Source organism: Globicephala melas, chromosome 20 (assembly GCF_963455315.2).
Source record: "Globicephala melas chromosome 20, mGloMel1.2, whole genome shotgun sequence".
Taxonomy (NCBI): domain Eukaryota; kingdom Metazoa; phylum Chordata; class Mammalia; order Artiodactyla; family Delphinidae; genus Globicephala; species Globicephala melas.
In genome coordinates this window covers 11497392-11513534 of record NC_083333.1, presented here as the reverse complement: position 1 = coordinate 11513534, position 16143 = coordinate 11497392, and the positions used below count along the sequence as shown (strand labels likewise).

The 16143-nt window shown below is 57.3% G+C and overlaps 2 protein-coding genes across 7 annotated transcripts; one reads left to right on the top strand and one right to left on the bottom strand.

The window, feature by feature from the left end:
* The first annotated feature begins 328 nt into the window (after positions 1 to 328).
* Positions 329 to 8407, top strand: DVL2 (dishevelled segment polarity protein 2). Of its 5 annotated transcripts, none has more exons than XM_030862211.2 (15): positions 329 to 761; positions 2931 to 3000; positions 3448 to 3593; positions 3723 to 3820; positions 3957 to 4092; positions 4199 to 4289; positions 4440 to 4509; positions 4615 to 4754; positions 4841 to 4917; positions 5659 to 5726; positions 5914 to 6042; positions 6132 to 6263; positions 6389 to 6568; positions 7007 to 7225; positions 7372 to 8407. In XM_030862211.2, the coding sequence occupies exons 1-15, from the start codon at positions 568 to 570 to the stop codon at positions 7818 to 7820; spliced, it is 2199 nt and encodes a 732-aa protein (XP_030718071.1). In that variant the 5' UTR covers positions 329 to 567; the 3' UTR covers positions 7821 to 8407. The 5 variants fall into 5 exon arrangements, with proteins under 5 accessions (XP_030718071.1, XP_030718070.1, XP_060146951.1 ...); XM_030862210.2 differs by having other exon boundaries at positions 3723 to 3832; XM_060290968.1 differs by having other exon boundaries at positions 3723 to 3832; positions 4199 to 4509; positions 7693 to 8407.
* A 74-nt stretch (positions 8408 to 8481) lies between these two features.
* On the bottom strand, positions 8482 to 13855 carry ACADVL (acyl-CoA dehydrogenase very long chain). 2 transcript variants are annotated; one of them, XM_030862238.2, is made up of 20 exons: positions 13696 to 13855; positions 13531 to 13606; positions 13193 to 13258; positions 13036 to 13108; positions 12867 to 12931; positions 12627 to 12761; positions 12090 to 12234; positions 11697 to 11826; positions 11482 to 11607; positions 10950 to 11148; positions 10574 to 10678; positions 10050 to 10136; positions 9902 to 9964; positions 9703 to 9804; positions 9527 to 9624; positions 9372 to 9444; positions 9204 to 9276; positions 9045 to 9117; positions 8871 to 8946; positions 8482 to 8788 (listed from the first exon to the last, which is right to left on the bottom strand). In XM_030862238.2, the coding sequence occupies exons 1-20, from the start codon at positions 13740 to 13742 to the stop codon at positions 8648 to 8650; spliced, it is 1953 nt and encodes a 650-aa protein (XP_030718098.2). In that variant the 5' UTR covers positions 13743 to 13855; the 3' UTR covers positions 8482 to 8647. The 2 variants fall into 2 exon arrangements, with proteins under 2 accessions (XP_030718098.2, XP_030718097.2); XM_030862237.2 differs by having other exon boundaries at positions 13681 to 13840.
* Positions 13856 to 16143: the final 2288 nt, after the last annotated feature.

The window sequence follows — 16143 nt, the reverse complement described above, 5'->3', positions numbered from 1 at the left end:
CACCTCCCACTTGCACGCTCCAGCGGATCATATAGTTGCTTGAAGCTCTCTCCCTCAGGGGGTAAAGCGGGGTGCCCCCTGAGGGCAGAGGCCAGCCGAGCCGGGGTAGTTGGAGGAGGCGGGTGGGGACACACTTGGGGGCGGAGCCGTAGAGGGTTGGGAGACCGTTGCTGAAAGTGGCAATAATGTGACGAGGGCGCTAGGCGGAGCCGAGAGTCACGTGACCAGTGAGGGTCACGTGGTGGGGCGTTACGGGCAGAGCGGGGGTGGGCTAGTTCTAGTCACGTGACATGGGGAGAGGTGGGCGGGGCGCTGGCGAGCCCTCGCGACGTCTGCGGCGGCTGCGGCGCCGGAGCCCGCGGCTTTGGGTCGCGCCCCACGGCCCGTCCCCACCGCCCCCCCCGCACGCCGTCACCCCGCTGAGCCTTGTCTTTTTCCCTTTTGCACCTTTCTTACGCTGGGTCGGTCGCGTTGGTCGCGCGTCGGTTCGTGGGAGTGCGCAGGCGCGGCGGGGGCGATCAGCCCCGCTGGGTGGGCGGCGGAGCCCGGGAGCGCGCGGGCGAGACCATGGCGGGCAGCGGCGCTGGGGGCGGTGGTGTCGGGGAGACGAAGGTGATTTACCACCTGGATGAAGAAGAGACTCCCTACCTGGTGAAGATCCCCGTCCCCGCCGAGCGCATCACCCTCGGCGATTTCAAGAGCGTCTTGCAGCGGCCCGCGGGCGCTAAGTACTTTTTCAAGTCTATGGATCAGGATTTCGGGTGAGCGCGAGGCCTAGACTAGGAACGACGGGGGCTGTGCTTTTGTGGGTTGGGTAATTTTGAGGGTCACTGGTCTGCTTTGGGACATGCTGGGATTTTCTGGGCTATAGTGGAGCACATCTTTACTATGCTCGTGTAGATTGGCTATCCCAGGACGGACAAGGTTATGCTTAGACAGATTGAGGCGTGCGGAACTGTAGGAGAACAGACTGGGATATACTAAACCAGATTATAGAAGATTAGGCTATACTGGAATAGAGTGGGGCACACTGGTTTATTTTTGGGTGTTCTGGTCTGTGCTGAGGTAGATTGATCTCTCCGCTGGTAACTACATTGTGAGTAGTCCTGTAGCACACAGGCTATGTAGGGATATTGTGGACTCTGCTGATGTAGATTGGGCTATACTGGGCAGGCTTGGGATGTTCTGTCCTATACTAAGGCAGACAGGATAGTTTGGGGACAGTCTAGTCCGTACTAACGCAGAGTGTTCTGTTGGGATGCCATTCTGGTCTCCAGCGGGTTCTATTGATTGATCTTAGTTTCTCTGGGGGCCTAGTTTTTATTGGGACACTCAATACAAGGGCAGACGGGGCTGACGGGGTCTGTACCAATACAGCTGGTACAGTCAGCTGTATTGGGATATTCTAGTCTATATTGGTGTAGACAGCTGCACGTGGTAGAATAGATTGGGCTACCCTGGGGTAATTTGGGACAGTCTGGGCAAGACCGGGACTTTAAATAATGCAGAGTAGGCCCTTTTGTGTTTATAGCCTTTGGGACTGTGCTCTCTTGGTCCTCAGTCTCAGCTCTTGAAGGGAGGCTGGATCAGGCTGGGATAGCCTGGGTTATAGGAAAGCTGAACAGACTGGGCTCTACCTAGAAACACTGTTGGACGTTGGGAAGGTGGTACTGTCTTGGGGGTTACCTTGGATTTCAATGTTCTGTTTGTCAGCACTATAATCTGGGGTAGTTTATTCAACTTTTGTGCCTTGATTTCATCTGTGAAATGGAGTTAACCAGAGTAAAATGCTTATTAGTACAGGTGCATGGTACGTTCTTGGTGTGTGGTCATTGCCCTTATTAGCATTGAGTCTAATTCTTAAACTAGGTTATGATAATACAGGATAGAATCACTTGGAAGGCTGGACTATGCTGAGACTGGATTATGTTGTGAAGAATACAACGTTATGCTGAGACAGATTGGTAGTGACTGGGTTGTGTTGTCACATTGATAATAGGTGGGATTGAGTTGACATATATCCACATTGTTAGAACCATATTAGGCTAAAGGGTTAATCCGACCAGATATCCCAATTTGGGGGTGAGTGTGTGTGAGAGTCTGTTCAGGGCAGAGTGTGTCATAGTTTATACGTTTATTAGTTTAGCCAGCAGGTATTTGTTAATGCTTACGAAGTGTCAGGTACTTTGGTCTGTGGCCGGGGACATGGTGTTGAACAAAACAGGCATTGATGATTTCACTTGGTGATTGAAAAGAAGGTCCGTTGAAGGAACCGATGGGAGAGGTGACCCCCAGGACTGGGCTTTAGGGTCTGTCAGGAGGAGCAGATTGCTTAGTGCAGAGTTTGTGCCAGGTGAGGCACAGGAGAATGGGGATCTGGGCTTCACCTCTGCTTGGGAGCTCAGTCTAGTGAGGAAGTACTATTCTTTGGTCTAATGGGTATTTTTATCTAGGGGAAGACAGACATTTGGACATCTCTCTGAAAGTGAGTTAGAGAAAACTAAGGAAAGCATAAAAGTAGAGATGTAGATGAGGACCAAAGCCTTTGGGGGAAGTTGTGTGAGGAATACGGTGAAAGTTGGAGGGAGGCTGCCTGCAAGCTCCTAAGGTTAGATATTTGGAGCAGCTGGGGCAACCTTACGGGAAGCCTTTGAAATTGGACTGAGAAGTTTGAATCAGACTCTAGGAAATCTCTGGAACAGCGCTGAGCCCCTGAGGATGAGCTGGGGAGAGAAGGAGAAATAAGAAAAGGGAATTGAGTTTGGTGATTTCTTAGGTGTAAGTGTTACAGCGTCAGAGAAGGGGACTCGGACAACGTTGGAGAAAAGCCACATCCTTGAGCTGGATGAAGATTGGGAGAAACTTCGAATGCGGGTGGGAATGGGGGAAGCCAGTCCAGTCTCACTGACCTTTACCTTGTCTCTCGGCAGGGTGGTGAAGGAAGAGATTTCAGATGACAATGCTCGCCTTCCCTGCTTCAACGGAAGGGTGGTATCCTGGGTAAGGGGCCCTGCCGGAGAGTCCCTCTGGCATTGCCAAACTCCTCCAAGCCTCAGCCTGTGCCCGCCCCCTCGCAGTTGCCGGAAGCTCTGGCTCTTTGCCTCCTTACCTGTTTGTTTCTTTGTTTTTGGCCATGCCCTGTGTGGCCTTCCCAACAGGGATTGAACCTGGGCCTGCCGGTGAGAGCGCCGAGTCCTAACCGCTGTACTGCCAGGGAACTCCCATCCTCCTTACCTTTTGGAGAGCCAGCCAGCTGGAGCTCCTCAGCCTTCTCCTTCTGGAGCCTCTAATGCTTGCTGCCGCTTTTTTTTGTGCTTTTCTGCGGGCTCTCTCAGGCGCCGTCCCCTTTTCTAGTCTTTCCTCTTACTCTCATCTCATGTGCCTCTCATATTCCTCATTGAGCCGTTTTTTGTTGTTGTTCTTTTCAAATCACTTGCATTCTTCTAGTTAGTGTCATCAGATAACCCCCAACCTGAGATGGCCCCCCCAGCCCACGAGCCTCGGACAGACCCGGTGCCTCCACCGCCACCTGTACCCCCTCTGCCACCAGAGAGGACCAGTGGCATTGGAGACTCCAGGCCTCCATCCTTCCAGTGAGTCCTTGGGATTCTTGAGTCCAGGGGAGGGAGGTGAGGAGGGAATCCAAGCCCTTGGGAGGGGAAGCCGACGATTAGGAGCCTTGTCCCACTGACGCAGGTGGGAAACCCTCTCTGCCCATCTAGCCCTAACGTGTCTAGCAGCCGGGAAAATCTGGAGCCCGAGACAGAAACAGAGTCAGTGGTGTCTCTGAGGCGGGAGCGACCTCGCAGGCGAGACAGCAGTGAGCGCGGCGGTGAGGGGGGCCAGGCCTGGAGGCCGGCTAGACTGGGAGTTGGGGAGGGGTCAGCTCCGACCCAAAGCCCTGACAAGGGTGAGGAGCCCGAGTCCTGGTTCCTGAGGGTCCTGTTCTCCCTCAGCGGGGGGCCACCGGCCCAGCGGCCCCTCGAGGCTGGAGCGCCACCTGGCAGGGTACGAGAGCTCCTCCACCCTCATGACCAGTGAGCTGGAGAGCACCAGCCTGGGGGACTCGGACGAGGAGGACACCATGAGCAGGTGGGGCTCCGTAGGCCTCCCCGGGGTGCCCCCCCACCGCCACCCCGTCCTCTCCTTTGGCCCCGCGACCACCGCCCGGCCAGCTCCCCGCCCGACCTCCCGGCAGGTTCAGCAGCTCCACGGAGCAGAGCAGCGCCTCCCGCCTCCTCAAGCGCCACCGGCGGCGGAGGAAACAGCGGCCACCCCGCCTGGAGAGGGTGAGGGGCTTCTTGTGGGGCAGCTGGACCTCGGGGGAGCTGGGGGCGCGGGCCTTGGTTTCGGGGGTACAAGGCCCAGACAGGGAGAATGCTGGGGCTTGTCCCGGCTTGTTGGAGGCAGTCCGGCTCCTTCCCCTTTACCCACCACAGGCCTCATCCTTCAGCAGCGTCACCGATTCCACCATGTCTCTCAACATCATCACAGTCACGCTCAACATGGGTATGGAGGGCGCCCGGGCCCTGGGGGCTGGGAGGACCTGGTCTCCAGGGTCCCTGGGAGGCATGAGGCTGGGCCTTCCTCTCGTCACATGGCCTCCCTCCACAGAGAAGTACAACTTCCTGGGCATCTCCATCGTGGGTCAGAGCAACGAGCGGGGAGATGGAGGCATCTACATCGGCTCCATCATGAAGGGTGGGGCTGTGGCGGCTGATGGGCGCATTGAGCCCGGGGACATGCTTTTGCAGGTGAGCTGGGGCGGGGCCACCCGCTGACCCAGGCCGGGGCCCTCATCCCCTCTCCCCCACCTTTGACCCACCGCCCCTCCTGCCAGGTGAACGACATGAACTTTGAGAACATGAGCAACGATGATGCGGTGCGGGTGCTGAGGGACATCGTGCACAAGCCGGGGTGAGCCTTCGAGCTGGTCCCAGGTCCTTGGTTCTCTTTCGTTGCCTTTTCACCTTTCGTTTTATTATTTTAAAAAGTGGTAAAACATAACGCTCATCAGAAAGTACGTAATATGGGACTTCCCTGGCGGTCCAGTGGTTGGGACTCCGCGCTTCCACTGCAGGGAGCGAGGGTTCGGTCCTTGGTCAGGGAACTAAGATCCCACATACCGCACGGCGCTGCCCAAAAAAAATACATAGAGCAAGAACGCGTAACAAGTGAGTCTGGAGTGAGTGGGTGTTTGCATCGCCACCACCTAGATCATGACCTAGAAGCTTTCTGACCCGGGGAGAGCCCCTCACAGTGTCCCTTCCCACTCCCTCCCTCCTCACTCCCCCAGAGGTAACCACTCTCCTGATGCTTTGGTCATCGCCACGATGGTTTGCTTGGTCGTTGTTTCACCGGCCATACACGTGTTTTTGAACAACACAGTTTAGTTTTACCTGTTTTCGGACTTGCTCTGAATGGGACCATGCAGCGTGTACTCACTTGAATTACTCAGCAGTGTGTTTTTAAGAGTTACCCGTGTTGGTGAGTCACCCGCATTGTGGAGCCTTCCACCATTACCTTCTCTGGCCCAGCCATGTCTGTGCTCCTTTTTTCTTTTCCTTTTTTTGTCCCTCACCTATTCTCATTCCAGGCTTCCCCACTCCTCAGGCCTCTCCCCTCACCCCAGCCTGACTGGCCTCCTCTTCCTCACAGCCCCATCGTGCTGACTGTAGCCAAGTGCTGGGATCCCTCTCCCCAGGCCTATTTCACTCTCCCCCGAAGTGAGTGATGCTCAGGGACCTGTAGCTGGGAGGACAGGGCGGGTGTGGATACCCTTGGCCTCCAGGCTACAGGGAGTGGGTGGGTGAGGGTCAAGGTGGGGCTGGGACAGGAGTCTGATTCGGGGACGGACAGGGCTGGCTCTCTGGGACTGGGAAGTGACCATCTTGGTGGCCTTCGCTCTCCCAGATGAGCCCATCCAGCCGATTGACCCTGCTGCCTGGGTCTCACACTCTGCTGCGCTGACTGGCACCTTCCCAGCCTATCCAGGTTCTTCGTCCATGAGCACCATCACATCTGGGTCCTCTCTTCCGGATGGTGAGCCCCCAGGCCCTCCTCATCCAGCATCCCTGGAAGACTACCCAGTGTGGTGTGAATCCACCGCTCCTCTGTTTCTCCTTTGTCAGGCTGTGAGGGCCGGGGCCTCTCCATCCATACAGACATGGCATCTGTGACCAAGGCCATGGCAGCTCCAGAGTCTGGACTGGAAGTTCGGGACCGCATGTGGCTCAAGATCACCATCCCTAACGCCTTTCTGGGTACGGCTGGGCTCTGGGCAGGTGGCGTGGGGAGGAGGAGGCCACAGCTGGGAGTGGTCCAGGCAGGGGTGAGGCAGGAGCTGGGGAGGAGAACCTGAGGCCTTTCTTTGCCCTGGGCGATCCAGGCTCGGACGTGGTTGACTGGCTCTACCATCACGTGGAGGGCTTTCCTGAGCGGCGGGAGGCCCGAAAGTATGCCAGCGGGCTGCTCAAGGCGGGCCTCATCCGGCACACTGTGAACAAGATCACCTTCTCTGAGCAGTGCTATTATGTCTTTGGAGACCTCAGTGGCGGCTGTGAGAGTTGTGAGTGCCCCTGTCCCAGCCCAGGGAGAGCGGATCTGGCCGCCTCGTCCTGCCTCTCCAACCCCAGGCCTAAGGGCCACCGTGGACGCTGAGCAGTGTGCGTCCTGCGCTGGGCCTTGCACTGGCTGGTGACACGCGTGGGGGCTGACGTCCCCCGGTGTTCTGCCGGACGAGCTGTGCGTCACGTGCAGGGTTGTGTCTGCTGGTGGGGAGGGCGGCTTTTCCTGAGTCACATAGAAGCACGTGGGACTAGTGGTGGCCCTGGCCGAGTTCCTGCCCTGATGGCTGTGGCCGGTGGGACATTTCCTGTCTGAGGCCTTCGTTTTAACCCCCATCATGGATGGTTGTGGGGAAACGGTTCCCAGTTCCTCTTCATTCGATGTCTTGGGGTGCTGGCTTCTTAAAGCAGTGATCCTGGGTCTTTCTCTTGGTTTCCAGACCTAGTCAACCTGTCTCTGAATGACAACGATGGCTCCAGTGGCGCTTCGGACCAGGACACCTTGGCTCCCTTGCCCGGGGCCACGCCCTGGCCCCTGCTGCCCACCTTCTCCTACCAGTACCCAGCCCCGCACCCATACAGTCCCCAGCCCCCACCCTACCATGAGCTCTCGTCCTACACCTACGGCGGAGGCAGTGCCAGCAGCCAGCACAGTGAGGGTAAGTCACCGCCAGATCCCCGTACAGCTGGGGCCTGGACGTGGGCACCAAGGTGAAGCCAGGGAGCAGAGGCTGGAGTGGGGACTGGGGAGGCCAAGAGACCCTGGGCTGGGGCTCAGTTGCTCCCATCCCCTCTCCCCCCACAGGGAGCCGGAGCAGTGGGTCGACACGAAGCGATGGGGGGGTGGGGCGCACAGGGAGGCCTGAGGAGCGGGCCCCTGAGTCCAAGTCTGGCAGCGGCAGTGAGTCTGAGCCTTCCAGCCGGGGCGGCAGCCTTCGGCGGGGCGGGGAACCTGGTGGGACTGGTGATGGGGGCCCTCCCCCATCCAGGGGCTCATCAGGAGGTGCTCCCAATCTCCGAGCCCACCCAGGGCTCCATCCCTATGGCCCGCCTCCTGGCATGGCCCTCCCGTATAACCCCATGATGGTGGTCATGATGCCCCCTCCCCCGCCCCCTGTCCCTCCAGCAGTGCAGCCTCCAGGGGCCCCTCCAGTCAGAGACCTGGGCTCCGTGCCCCCAGAGCTGACGGCCAGCCGCCAAAGCTTCCACATGGCCATGGGCAACCCCAGTGAGTTCTTTGTGGATGTTATGTAGAGCGCGTGGTGGGGCCATGTTGGATCTCCAACCTTGGCCTGTCAGTGCTTGGTGCTCCTGTCCTGTGATTGGGTGTCTTGTCAGTCACGTGCTCATTACTCCTCTGGTGCCTGGACTCAGCCTGTCCTGTGGGCTGCTGCCTGCTGTGAGGTTGTTGCCACTGTGACTCTTTCCAGCAGTGCCTGGTTCCTCCCCCTTCCCTCAGGGGTCAACAAGGGACCTTTGGTTATTTTTAGCTTTATTGTTTTTTATAAGCCTTTTTGGGGGGTTAAAATAGACTTTTTTTACATTTTTGGGACTATTTTTTTACTAGACGTTTTCTCTTTTGTATGAAGAATCCCTGTCTCCTGGGCCCCTTCTTCTAACCCCAAAACGTGATCTCCTACTCCATTTGCCCAGTCAGCTCTGTCCTGCACAGGGTGGGAGGGTGGTCAGTCGGTGGTACCCTGGCAAGTGGAAGGGGGTTGGTTCCCCTAGACAGCAGTCAAAGAAAGCTGGGGTATTTGGGGGCTGTGTAGCTGCTTTTGTTACTCTATTTATTTTAGTCACTTGTATAAAACACCAAATAAAGCAATAGGGGCAAACTCCCCGTGCCTCTGGCTCCTTTCTTTGGGAGGGAGGCAGGCAGCAAGGGAAAGGACAGAGGTACGGCAGCAGAGCATGACTTGTTAGAGACTTTATTTGTGAGGCGGTAAGCACTCCCTCTGAGAGTAGGCACCGTCCTGGGCCGAGGCCCCCTTGAAGGCAGAACCAGGATCAGCACAGAAGGGGCCTGGGCTTGGGCTTGGGAGAAGGCATATTCTGGGCCAGGCCCTAGCTGGGAGTATTCAGAAGCCAAGGGGGTTGCTGGTGACCACGCCCCCCCGCTCCACCAAGGCCTTGGAGATGCTTTTGAAGTTACGGAAGAGTTCCTGCTGCTGGGGGTCAGACTGCAGAGCAGCCATGTTCTCCCGGATCCGGGCTGCAGCCTGGGGAGGGGGAAGGAGGGGTCAGGCCTGTGCCTCGAGGGCCCCCCTGCCGCCCCCCGTACTTGGTAGCCCTGGATCTCACCTCAGTACACCAACTGTCACAGAGCATTTTCTCATGCTGGGCTGTGGGGTGGCCCTCACTCAGGGCCCTTGAGGCCCTGGGGGGAAGTAGGAGGAAACCAATCTGGGCTGTGAGCCTGGCCCAGGACCCCCAGTGCCCCCATTGCAGCTCAGGCCTCCCCCACTGCCTCCTCACCTGGACAGAACCACCACCATGGCATAGAGGTCAATGGCACTGTCTGCCAGACGCTGCAGCAGAAACTGTTCGTCTGTCAGGTAGATGGGATGCGGTTGGGGGGTGGTTAGTCGGAGGGAAAGGAAAGTGGGGGGCGGGAATGGGGTAGAGCTCACTCACTGACAATCTCCTTCTTGTGTTTTATCAGCTTGGTCTCCACCACTGCAGCAAACTGCTCCAGAGCCTGCACTGCCTAAAGAGATGGGGAAGGTGCCCGGGGCTCAGAGTGGGGCCCAGCCCTGTCAGTCTTCGACGCAGACTGTCCCCCCACCTTGACCACTTACTCACCAGCTCACCGCTCCGACTCAGTTCCTGGTGGATGGTGCCGCTGAGACTCAGGCCACTGCCCAGCCCTGCCCGCCTTAGAGAAAGGGGAAGGGTGACTGGTTAGTTGCCACACCCTGCCCTACCCCGCCCCGCCCTGCCCTGGCCCCTAAGCTTACCGCCTCAGCTGTTTGCTTGCCTCTCCCAGCAGGAGGCCAGCATTCCCAAAAGGATTCTTTAGAGCGTTGCCAAGCCCCGAGAGTTCCTTTCCTTTGTCCTGTGGGGGGAGGAGGGTCCAATAGTCAGGACTCCGCTGTCCTGCCCAGCTCCTCCCCCCATTTCTCCTCCCTCTTACCATACAGCCCTGCAGAGCCACGAACAGCCGGAGAATGTCATTCGTCCCTTCAAAGATCCGGAAGATGCGAAGATCTCGGAGCACACGCTCTACCCCAGGCTCCTGCCACAGGGGAAGACAGATCATACACCCATGCTGGACGTGCCGCCTCCTCCTCCTGGCCCGCTGCAGCCGGCCTCGGCAGAGAAGTGTTCTGTACCTTCATGAAGCCCATGCCCCCCATGATTTGGATGCACTCATCTGTCACCTTCCAGGCTGCCTCCTAGGGACAAAGAAAACACCCAAAATTGGGTTTGGAGCCAAGCTCCCAAACCGGGCTCTCCCTCCCCCCAGGCCTGGGACCTCACCGAGCCAAAGATCTTGCTGATGGCAGCCTCTATCTGGAAGTCTGTGGATCCCTGGTCCATGTTGGCGCTCACCATGTACGCCATGGACTGAGGTTGGGACACGGGAAGGGAAATGGAAAAGGGCTGCATCAGACTCGACCTGATCACCCACATCTACAAGACTGGGTCTGCCCTGGCGCCCTGTGGCCCTCGCCTTCACCTTCCAAGGCCGTGTCAGGCATGTCCAAATATTTGGTTCCCTGGTCAGTTCGCCAGGGGCTTGCAGGCATTTGACTTCTTGAAAGGGGTGAAGAAGGAGTAAGGGTGGGGTGGGGTAGACCAAATTTCAGGGACCTCTGGAAGCACCTCGGCAGAACAGCATGCCTCTCTCCATCCTGCGGAAGCTGAGCTGACTATGCCTCCCCGCATCCCCTAGGGCATTGGTGTAAAGCTGGAGACCCACTGCCCCAGGTGCTGCTGGGGGTTGTAGTCTGACCCAACCGGGAAGAAGGCCTCAGGGCTCCGGGGAGGGGGGTGGCCCTCACCTCAGTCACATATTGCAGCATAGCCATCCGGGCCAGCTTCTCCTGGATCATCCCAAAGTTGTGAATTTTTTCCCCAAACTGGGTACGATTAGCAGCATGATCCACCTGGAAGAGGGCACGTGTGTCCCGCTGTGGTTCTCTAGTCTCCTCTTTCCGGGAGAGGGGCTGGGCTGCGCTGGGATGGGTGGGCTTTGGCCACGGCCAAGAGTTCAGTCCAGGCTGGGTGGAGACCTAAGCTATCAAGTCTGGAGCTGTTGGCAGGGGAGGGGCCTCTGGTGGAGGGAGGGCTTGCAAGAGACCAGGGACACATGGAAAGGGAGACAGTGTGACTTAGGCTTAGATTCAGGCTAGCTAGGGACTCAGGCAGGGTACTCACCGCCTTAGCAATGATGCCCTTCATGGTGCCTGCCATGGCCGCGGCCATGCCAAACCTTCCGTTGTTGAGAATGTGCATGGCGACCTTGAAGCCGCCCCCCACCTCACCCAGTACGTTCTCTGACGGCACCTGTACTCCGTCAAAGTGCACCTCTGCCGTGTTTGAGGCCTTGATGCCCATCTTCTTCTCAGGGGGCCCGCTGTGACAGACAGGGTGGAGAAGTTGCCACTGGGTGTGTGTGGGTGAGCCATTCATTCATTATGAGCCAGCCTGTAGGAGGCGCAGGCAGCAGTCCCTGGCATGCCCAGAGGGCTGAGGAGGCCTGGCTCTATCCCGCTGTCGTGTGATGGGCTCAGTGGTCGCTGAAGCCAAACTTTAGGTCAGTTGCATGCATACTAGGCCTAAAAGGAACATGCCGTCCAAATGCTCTGGCTTTTGCACCCATCCCCAGAGTGACCTGTGACAGCCATCTGCCCTGGAACTCAGTACTGCCCTCTCCCTGGCTCTACCTCTTTCTCCCCAGCCCACTCACTTGGTGACACCTCCAAAGCTCCTCTCCACCACAAAAGCTGTGATCTTCTCCTTCATGGCCCCCGTGGCTGTGTCTTTAACTGGTGTCTTGGCAAAGACCGTGAAGATATCCGCTAGGCCTCCATTACTGTGGAAAAGTGAGAGGCAGTCAGGATGGAGCAGTGGGGCCTGGACGTGGGCAGAGGTGGAGAGGAGGGAAAAGTGGGAGAAGAGTGCCTGATCCAAATCTTGCTTCCACTGAGGGTATAGTATCTTCCACAGGGGCTAGGCACAGCTGAGGTTCGGATAGAGGCTGCATCTGATCCACTTGAGGGCTCAGTTAGACAGAAAGCGGCAATAGTCTCCCCTGTTGGAGAGAGAGCTCCTTTACACTGGGTTCTGATGGGCAGGAAAGGCCCTTTAGTGCCCACCCACCCACACAGGTATTCCCCCTTAACCCTTCTGGCGATATTCAGTGTCTTCGTATTTCCCCACCAGCACACTGTGATGTCTACCCAGAATCTCCCCCAGCCAACACACCCAGCTGTGTGGTGATCTAAGTACCACGCAGCCTAATTTGTGCCAGGCCCAGGACACTCCCGATCTCTGGGTCTCCTAGGGCTGCCTCACCAGATGCCAGTTTGGGGAGGTATTTTTCTTTCTGGGCCTTTGTGCCGAAGAGCAGGATGCCTTTGAAACCGATGCTCTGATGGGCCCCCAGGACGATGGCCAGGCTGAGGTCATGCATGCCCACGATCTCCACCAAGCGGGCATACTGGAGGGGAAACAGGCATCTGGGGCTGTAACTGGCTACGTGGGGACCTGCCCTTAGCAGGAAAGCGTGGGCAGCAGGGCAGAGCCCGACCTGGGCATCCCTGCAGAGCGAGTGGGCAGAGCAAGTGGGGCCACGGCAGAAGGACACTGGCAGGTCTGTTCCAGGTCTCTGTGGGAGGTTGGTTCCCTACACTACCCTCAGGCAGTCCCCACCTTAGCGATTCATTAGGACTTGGGACCCTGGGTGAGGTCCATGGCCCTTGGGAACTGCAAGTAGTTTGGTGGTAACAGTCAACATCCCACAGGCCCCCAGGGCAGCTCTTGGTAGAGACCTTAGCTCCAGGGGTGAGGTGTAGACTGGGACACTGGAGGTGACCGAGGGAGCTCCCTCACCTGGGTGTTGCAGAGACCCACACCACCCAGTTCACTGGGCACTTGCAGACCAAAGGCCCCCAGCTCCTTGAGACCCTGCATAGTGGTCTCCTCCACTTGCTCCAGCATGTCATTCTTGGCAGGATCGTTCACCTCCTGGGGAAGGCACAGGATCTCATATCCAGGCTCCTGTTAAGCTCCTTATCCTCTTTCCCACCCCATCAGGGACCAAGCTCTATTCCTCGGGCTGGCATTGCTCACCTCAAAGAATCGGGACACAGGCCCCACCAGCTCTTTAAGAAACTGTGTCTGGTCCTCGTTGAGCACTGCAGGGGTTGGAGTGGCAAGAGGGACGGGCAAGTCAGGCCAGGCGAGGCGGTCAGGGGAAGACGCCCCATCCCTATCCAGCTCCGCCTATCCGTTTCCTTACCAGAGGGGTACGGGAACACCTGATCAGTGGTGAGCTGGCCTTTGAACATCCCCACAGCAAAGGACTTAGATTCCTGCACAGGGAGAAGGGAGTTTCAGGGAGCAGTGTGGGGTGGGTCTGTCCCTGGCTTAGCTCCTCCCGGGCTCGAGCCACATACCGGCTTCGCCCGGTTTTCCCTGGTCGAAGCCTCAGAAGAGAGAGACTCGGACTTCTCCACAGCCGCCTGGGGAAAGGGATGGTTAGTGAGGCCGGGGAAGGGGATTCCAAAGTACCAAGGAAAGCAAAGGGGAAGAGCTGGGTGCCAGGGGAGGGCGCATCCGCCACCTTTCCCCTAGTTTCATCTTCAGGGCACCCTGGTCTGCCCTTTCCCCTACTTTCGGCGCCAGGGCGATCGGCAGGTGACTGGGACCAAGAGGGAGACCCCTGCCGGCGGCGGGGAGGTGGGAGCCGAGGCGGCTTCCCGCTCTCATACCCTCGAAGGTGGCCGTCACTTACCTGGGCGGCCCCACTGGCATAGGGTCGCCAGGCAAGGCCGGGCCGGGGCTGCCCAAGGAGCGCACTGGACCGCGAGCTGTGGGGAGTAAGGGTTCAGTCCTGGCCCGGTGTCCGAGCCCACTGCCCCCTTACCCCCTGTCATACACACACCTCCCGCTCCCCAACCTCAGCAGCTGCCGCCCCATGCTCGGCGCCATCCTCGCCGCCTGCATCACCGAACCGCTCCGACCGCTGCTACCCTGAGCGTTGACTTAGCGCTCTCGCCGGGTTAGCCAAAGTCTGGTCCTCCAGCCTTGCTTCATCCTCCACAATGCACCGGGAGGCGGTGGGCGGGGTTTCCGGCCGCTGGCGCATGCTGGGGGCTGTAGTCCCGGAGCGCCACCGAACCCCTGCATTCTGGTTGACCTAGGGTCATTTCCAAACGTCCCTTGTCTCCCCCAAACTCCTTCATCTCGCCTGTCCGAACTGGAGTGTAGCCCTCAGAAGGGGTGATAAGATAGGCTGAGACGGAAGACTGAGGAACTTAGGCGGCTGCAGCCAGAGGGATGGAGGGTAGACTGAAGGGAGGACTTCCCAGGTGGAATTAGAGGGGAGAGGTGGGAAGACATAAACGTAAGATAGATGCCAGAGGCAGAGGCATGGAAAGAGGACTCTTTGGGGTTCCTCGTGAAATTCGTCTCCACCAACACAAAACAGAGGGAAATAGTGGGGTGCGGTTAGAATGGGCATCATCAGAAAATCTACAAACAACAAATGCTGGAGAGGGTGTGGAGAAAAGGGAACCCTCTTGCACTATTGGTGAGAATGTAAATTGATACAGCCACTATGGAGAACAGTATGAAGTTTCCTTAAAAATCTAAAAATAGAACTACCCTATAACCCAGCAATCCCACTACTGGGCATATACCCTGAGAAAACCATAATTGAAAAAGACACATGCACCCCCATGTTCATTGCAGCACTATTTACAATAGCCAGGTCATGGAAACAACCTAAATGCCCATCAACAGACAAATGGATAAAGAAGATATGGTACATATATACAATGGAATATTACTCAGCCATAAAAAGGAACAAAACTGGGTCACTTGTAGAGACATGGATGGATCTAGAGACTGTTTTACAGAGTGAAGTAAGTCAGAAAGAGAAAAACAAATATCGTAAATTAACACATATATGTGGAATCTAGAAAAATGGTACAGATGAACCGTTTGCAACGCAGAAATAGAGACACAAATGTAGAGAACAAACGTATGGACACCAAGGGGGAAAAGGGGTGGGGGGCGGGGATGTTGGTGGCGGGATGAATTGGGAGATTGGGATTGACATGTATACACTGATGTGTATAAAATAGATAACTAGTAAGAACCTGTTGTATAAAAAAATAAATAAATTTAATTCAATTAAAAAAAATAGTGGGGTGGGTGACTCAAGGTGGGTGTGAATGGCTCAGGCATATTATCATGAGACGACAGAGTTGTCACTAACTCTGGAAACACCAAAATTTTCACAGTAGGAAGGACCCCGAGGTTTGCTGCCTCCCCCTTAGGGCCTCTGAAACCTTCCTGAACATCTCTCTGCACCCTCTCTTACACACACACACACACACACACACACACACACACACACACACACACACGTCTACTCTGGGTCAAGAAGTCCCAGGTAATTTATGCCCCTCTTTTTGCCATTCTCACTGGGGACAGGCCCCAGGAGGAGAGAGTGACAGCTTCCCCTCCTTTTGAGCTGTGAGAGCAGAGCCCCTTGGGGGTGGCCCTCTTCCCCGGTCCTCAGGAAAATGTTGCGGTCATGCCTGGCTTTGGGGAGAGGGGCCAGCGTGTGAGGGGGAAGGTGGTGATGGCGGTGGTGCCTGGGGACCTGGGAAGAATGGAATGGTGGGCGGCTCAAGCCTGCCAACTTTACCTGACAGCTCAGGCTGGGTGGGGAGAAGACAGCTCAGCTCTGATCCGGTGGATTAGAGAGATTAAAGTGAGAGAAGAGAGAGATGTCTGAGGGACCAGGACCAAGAGGTGAAAAACAGGAGTCCTTGTGAAGGAGAGGCCTGGGGGCTGGTGGGGGGCTGGGACCCAGGGGTCCTTCTCCCTGGACCTTTCCAGAGAGTCTGGGGTGAGAGGGCAAAGGCTGGGGAAGAGGAGGTGAGTGTGTTGGTCCCTCAATCTTGTCCTTGTCCCAATCCCCGCTCACTTGCATTTCACCAGCTCCCAGGTCAGCCCTCTGGCTCCTGGCCCCCCCACTATTGCGATGGGCACCCCCTCTCCTCACGGTGCTGCACAGTGACCTCTTCCAGGCCTTGCTGGGTGAGTCGCCCCAGTTTTCTGGGGGGCGGTGGTGGAAAGGGCTGGCCTGTGCCTGTGAGGGCAATTACTGAACTTGGGGGCTGGTTCGGAGCCTGGAGATCATTTGGTACAAGCAGGAGCCCCGGGCAGGGGTCATCCGTCAGCATCCAGTCCACCAGCCTTGGCTAGAGGAGTTCCTCTGTCCTTACCAGGCAGGTGGAGGAGAGGTGATGGCAGGGGCAGCCAGGGAGGCGGGGGGGATGGGGTGGGGGGTGGGGGGAGAGCTAACTCAGCTCTGTTCCTGTGACAGACATCC

Bases quoted from the DNA above. Each gene is read 5' to 3' on its own strand.
- ACADVL (XM_030862237.2), bottom strand. From the start codon at position 13,742: ATGCAGGCGGCGAGGATGGCGCCGAGCATGGGGCGGCAGCTGCTGAGG. The intron at 13,607-13,680 runs GTGTGTGTATGA...TACTCCCCACAG, and splicing joins CTGAGGTTGGGGAGCGGGAG to CTCGCGGTCCAGTGCGCTCC. The intron at 8,789-8,870 runs GTGAGATCCAGG...CCCCCTCCCCAG, and splicing joins GTGACAGTTGGTGTACTGAG to GCTGCAGCCCGGATCCGGGA.
- DVL2 (XM_030862206.2), top strand. From the start codon at position 568: ATGGCGGGCAGCGGCGCTGGGGGCGGTGGTGTCGGGGAGACGAAGGTG. The intron at 3,833-3,956 runs GTGAGGGGGGCC...GTTCTCCCTCAG, and splicing joins AGACAGCAGTGAGCGCGGCG to CGGGGGGCCACCGGCCCAGC. The intron at 6,043-6,131 runs GTGAGCCCCCAG...CTCCTTTGTCAG, and splicing joins TGGGTCCTCTCTTCCGGATG to GCTGTGAGGGCCGGGGCCTC.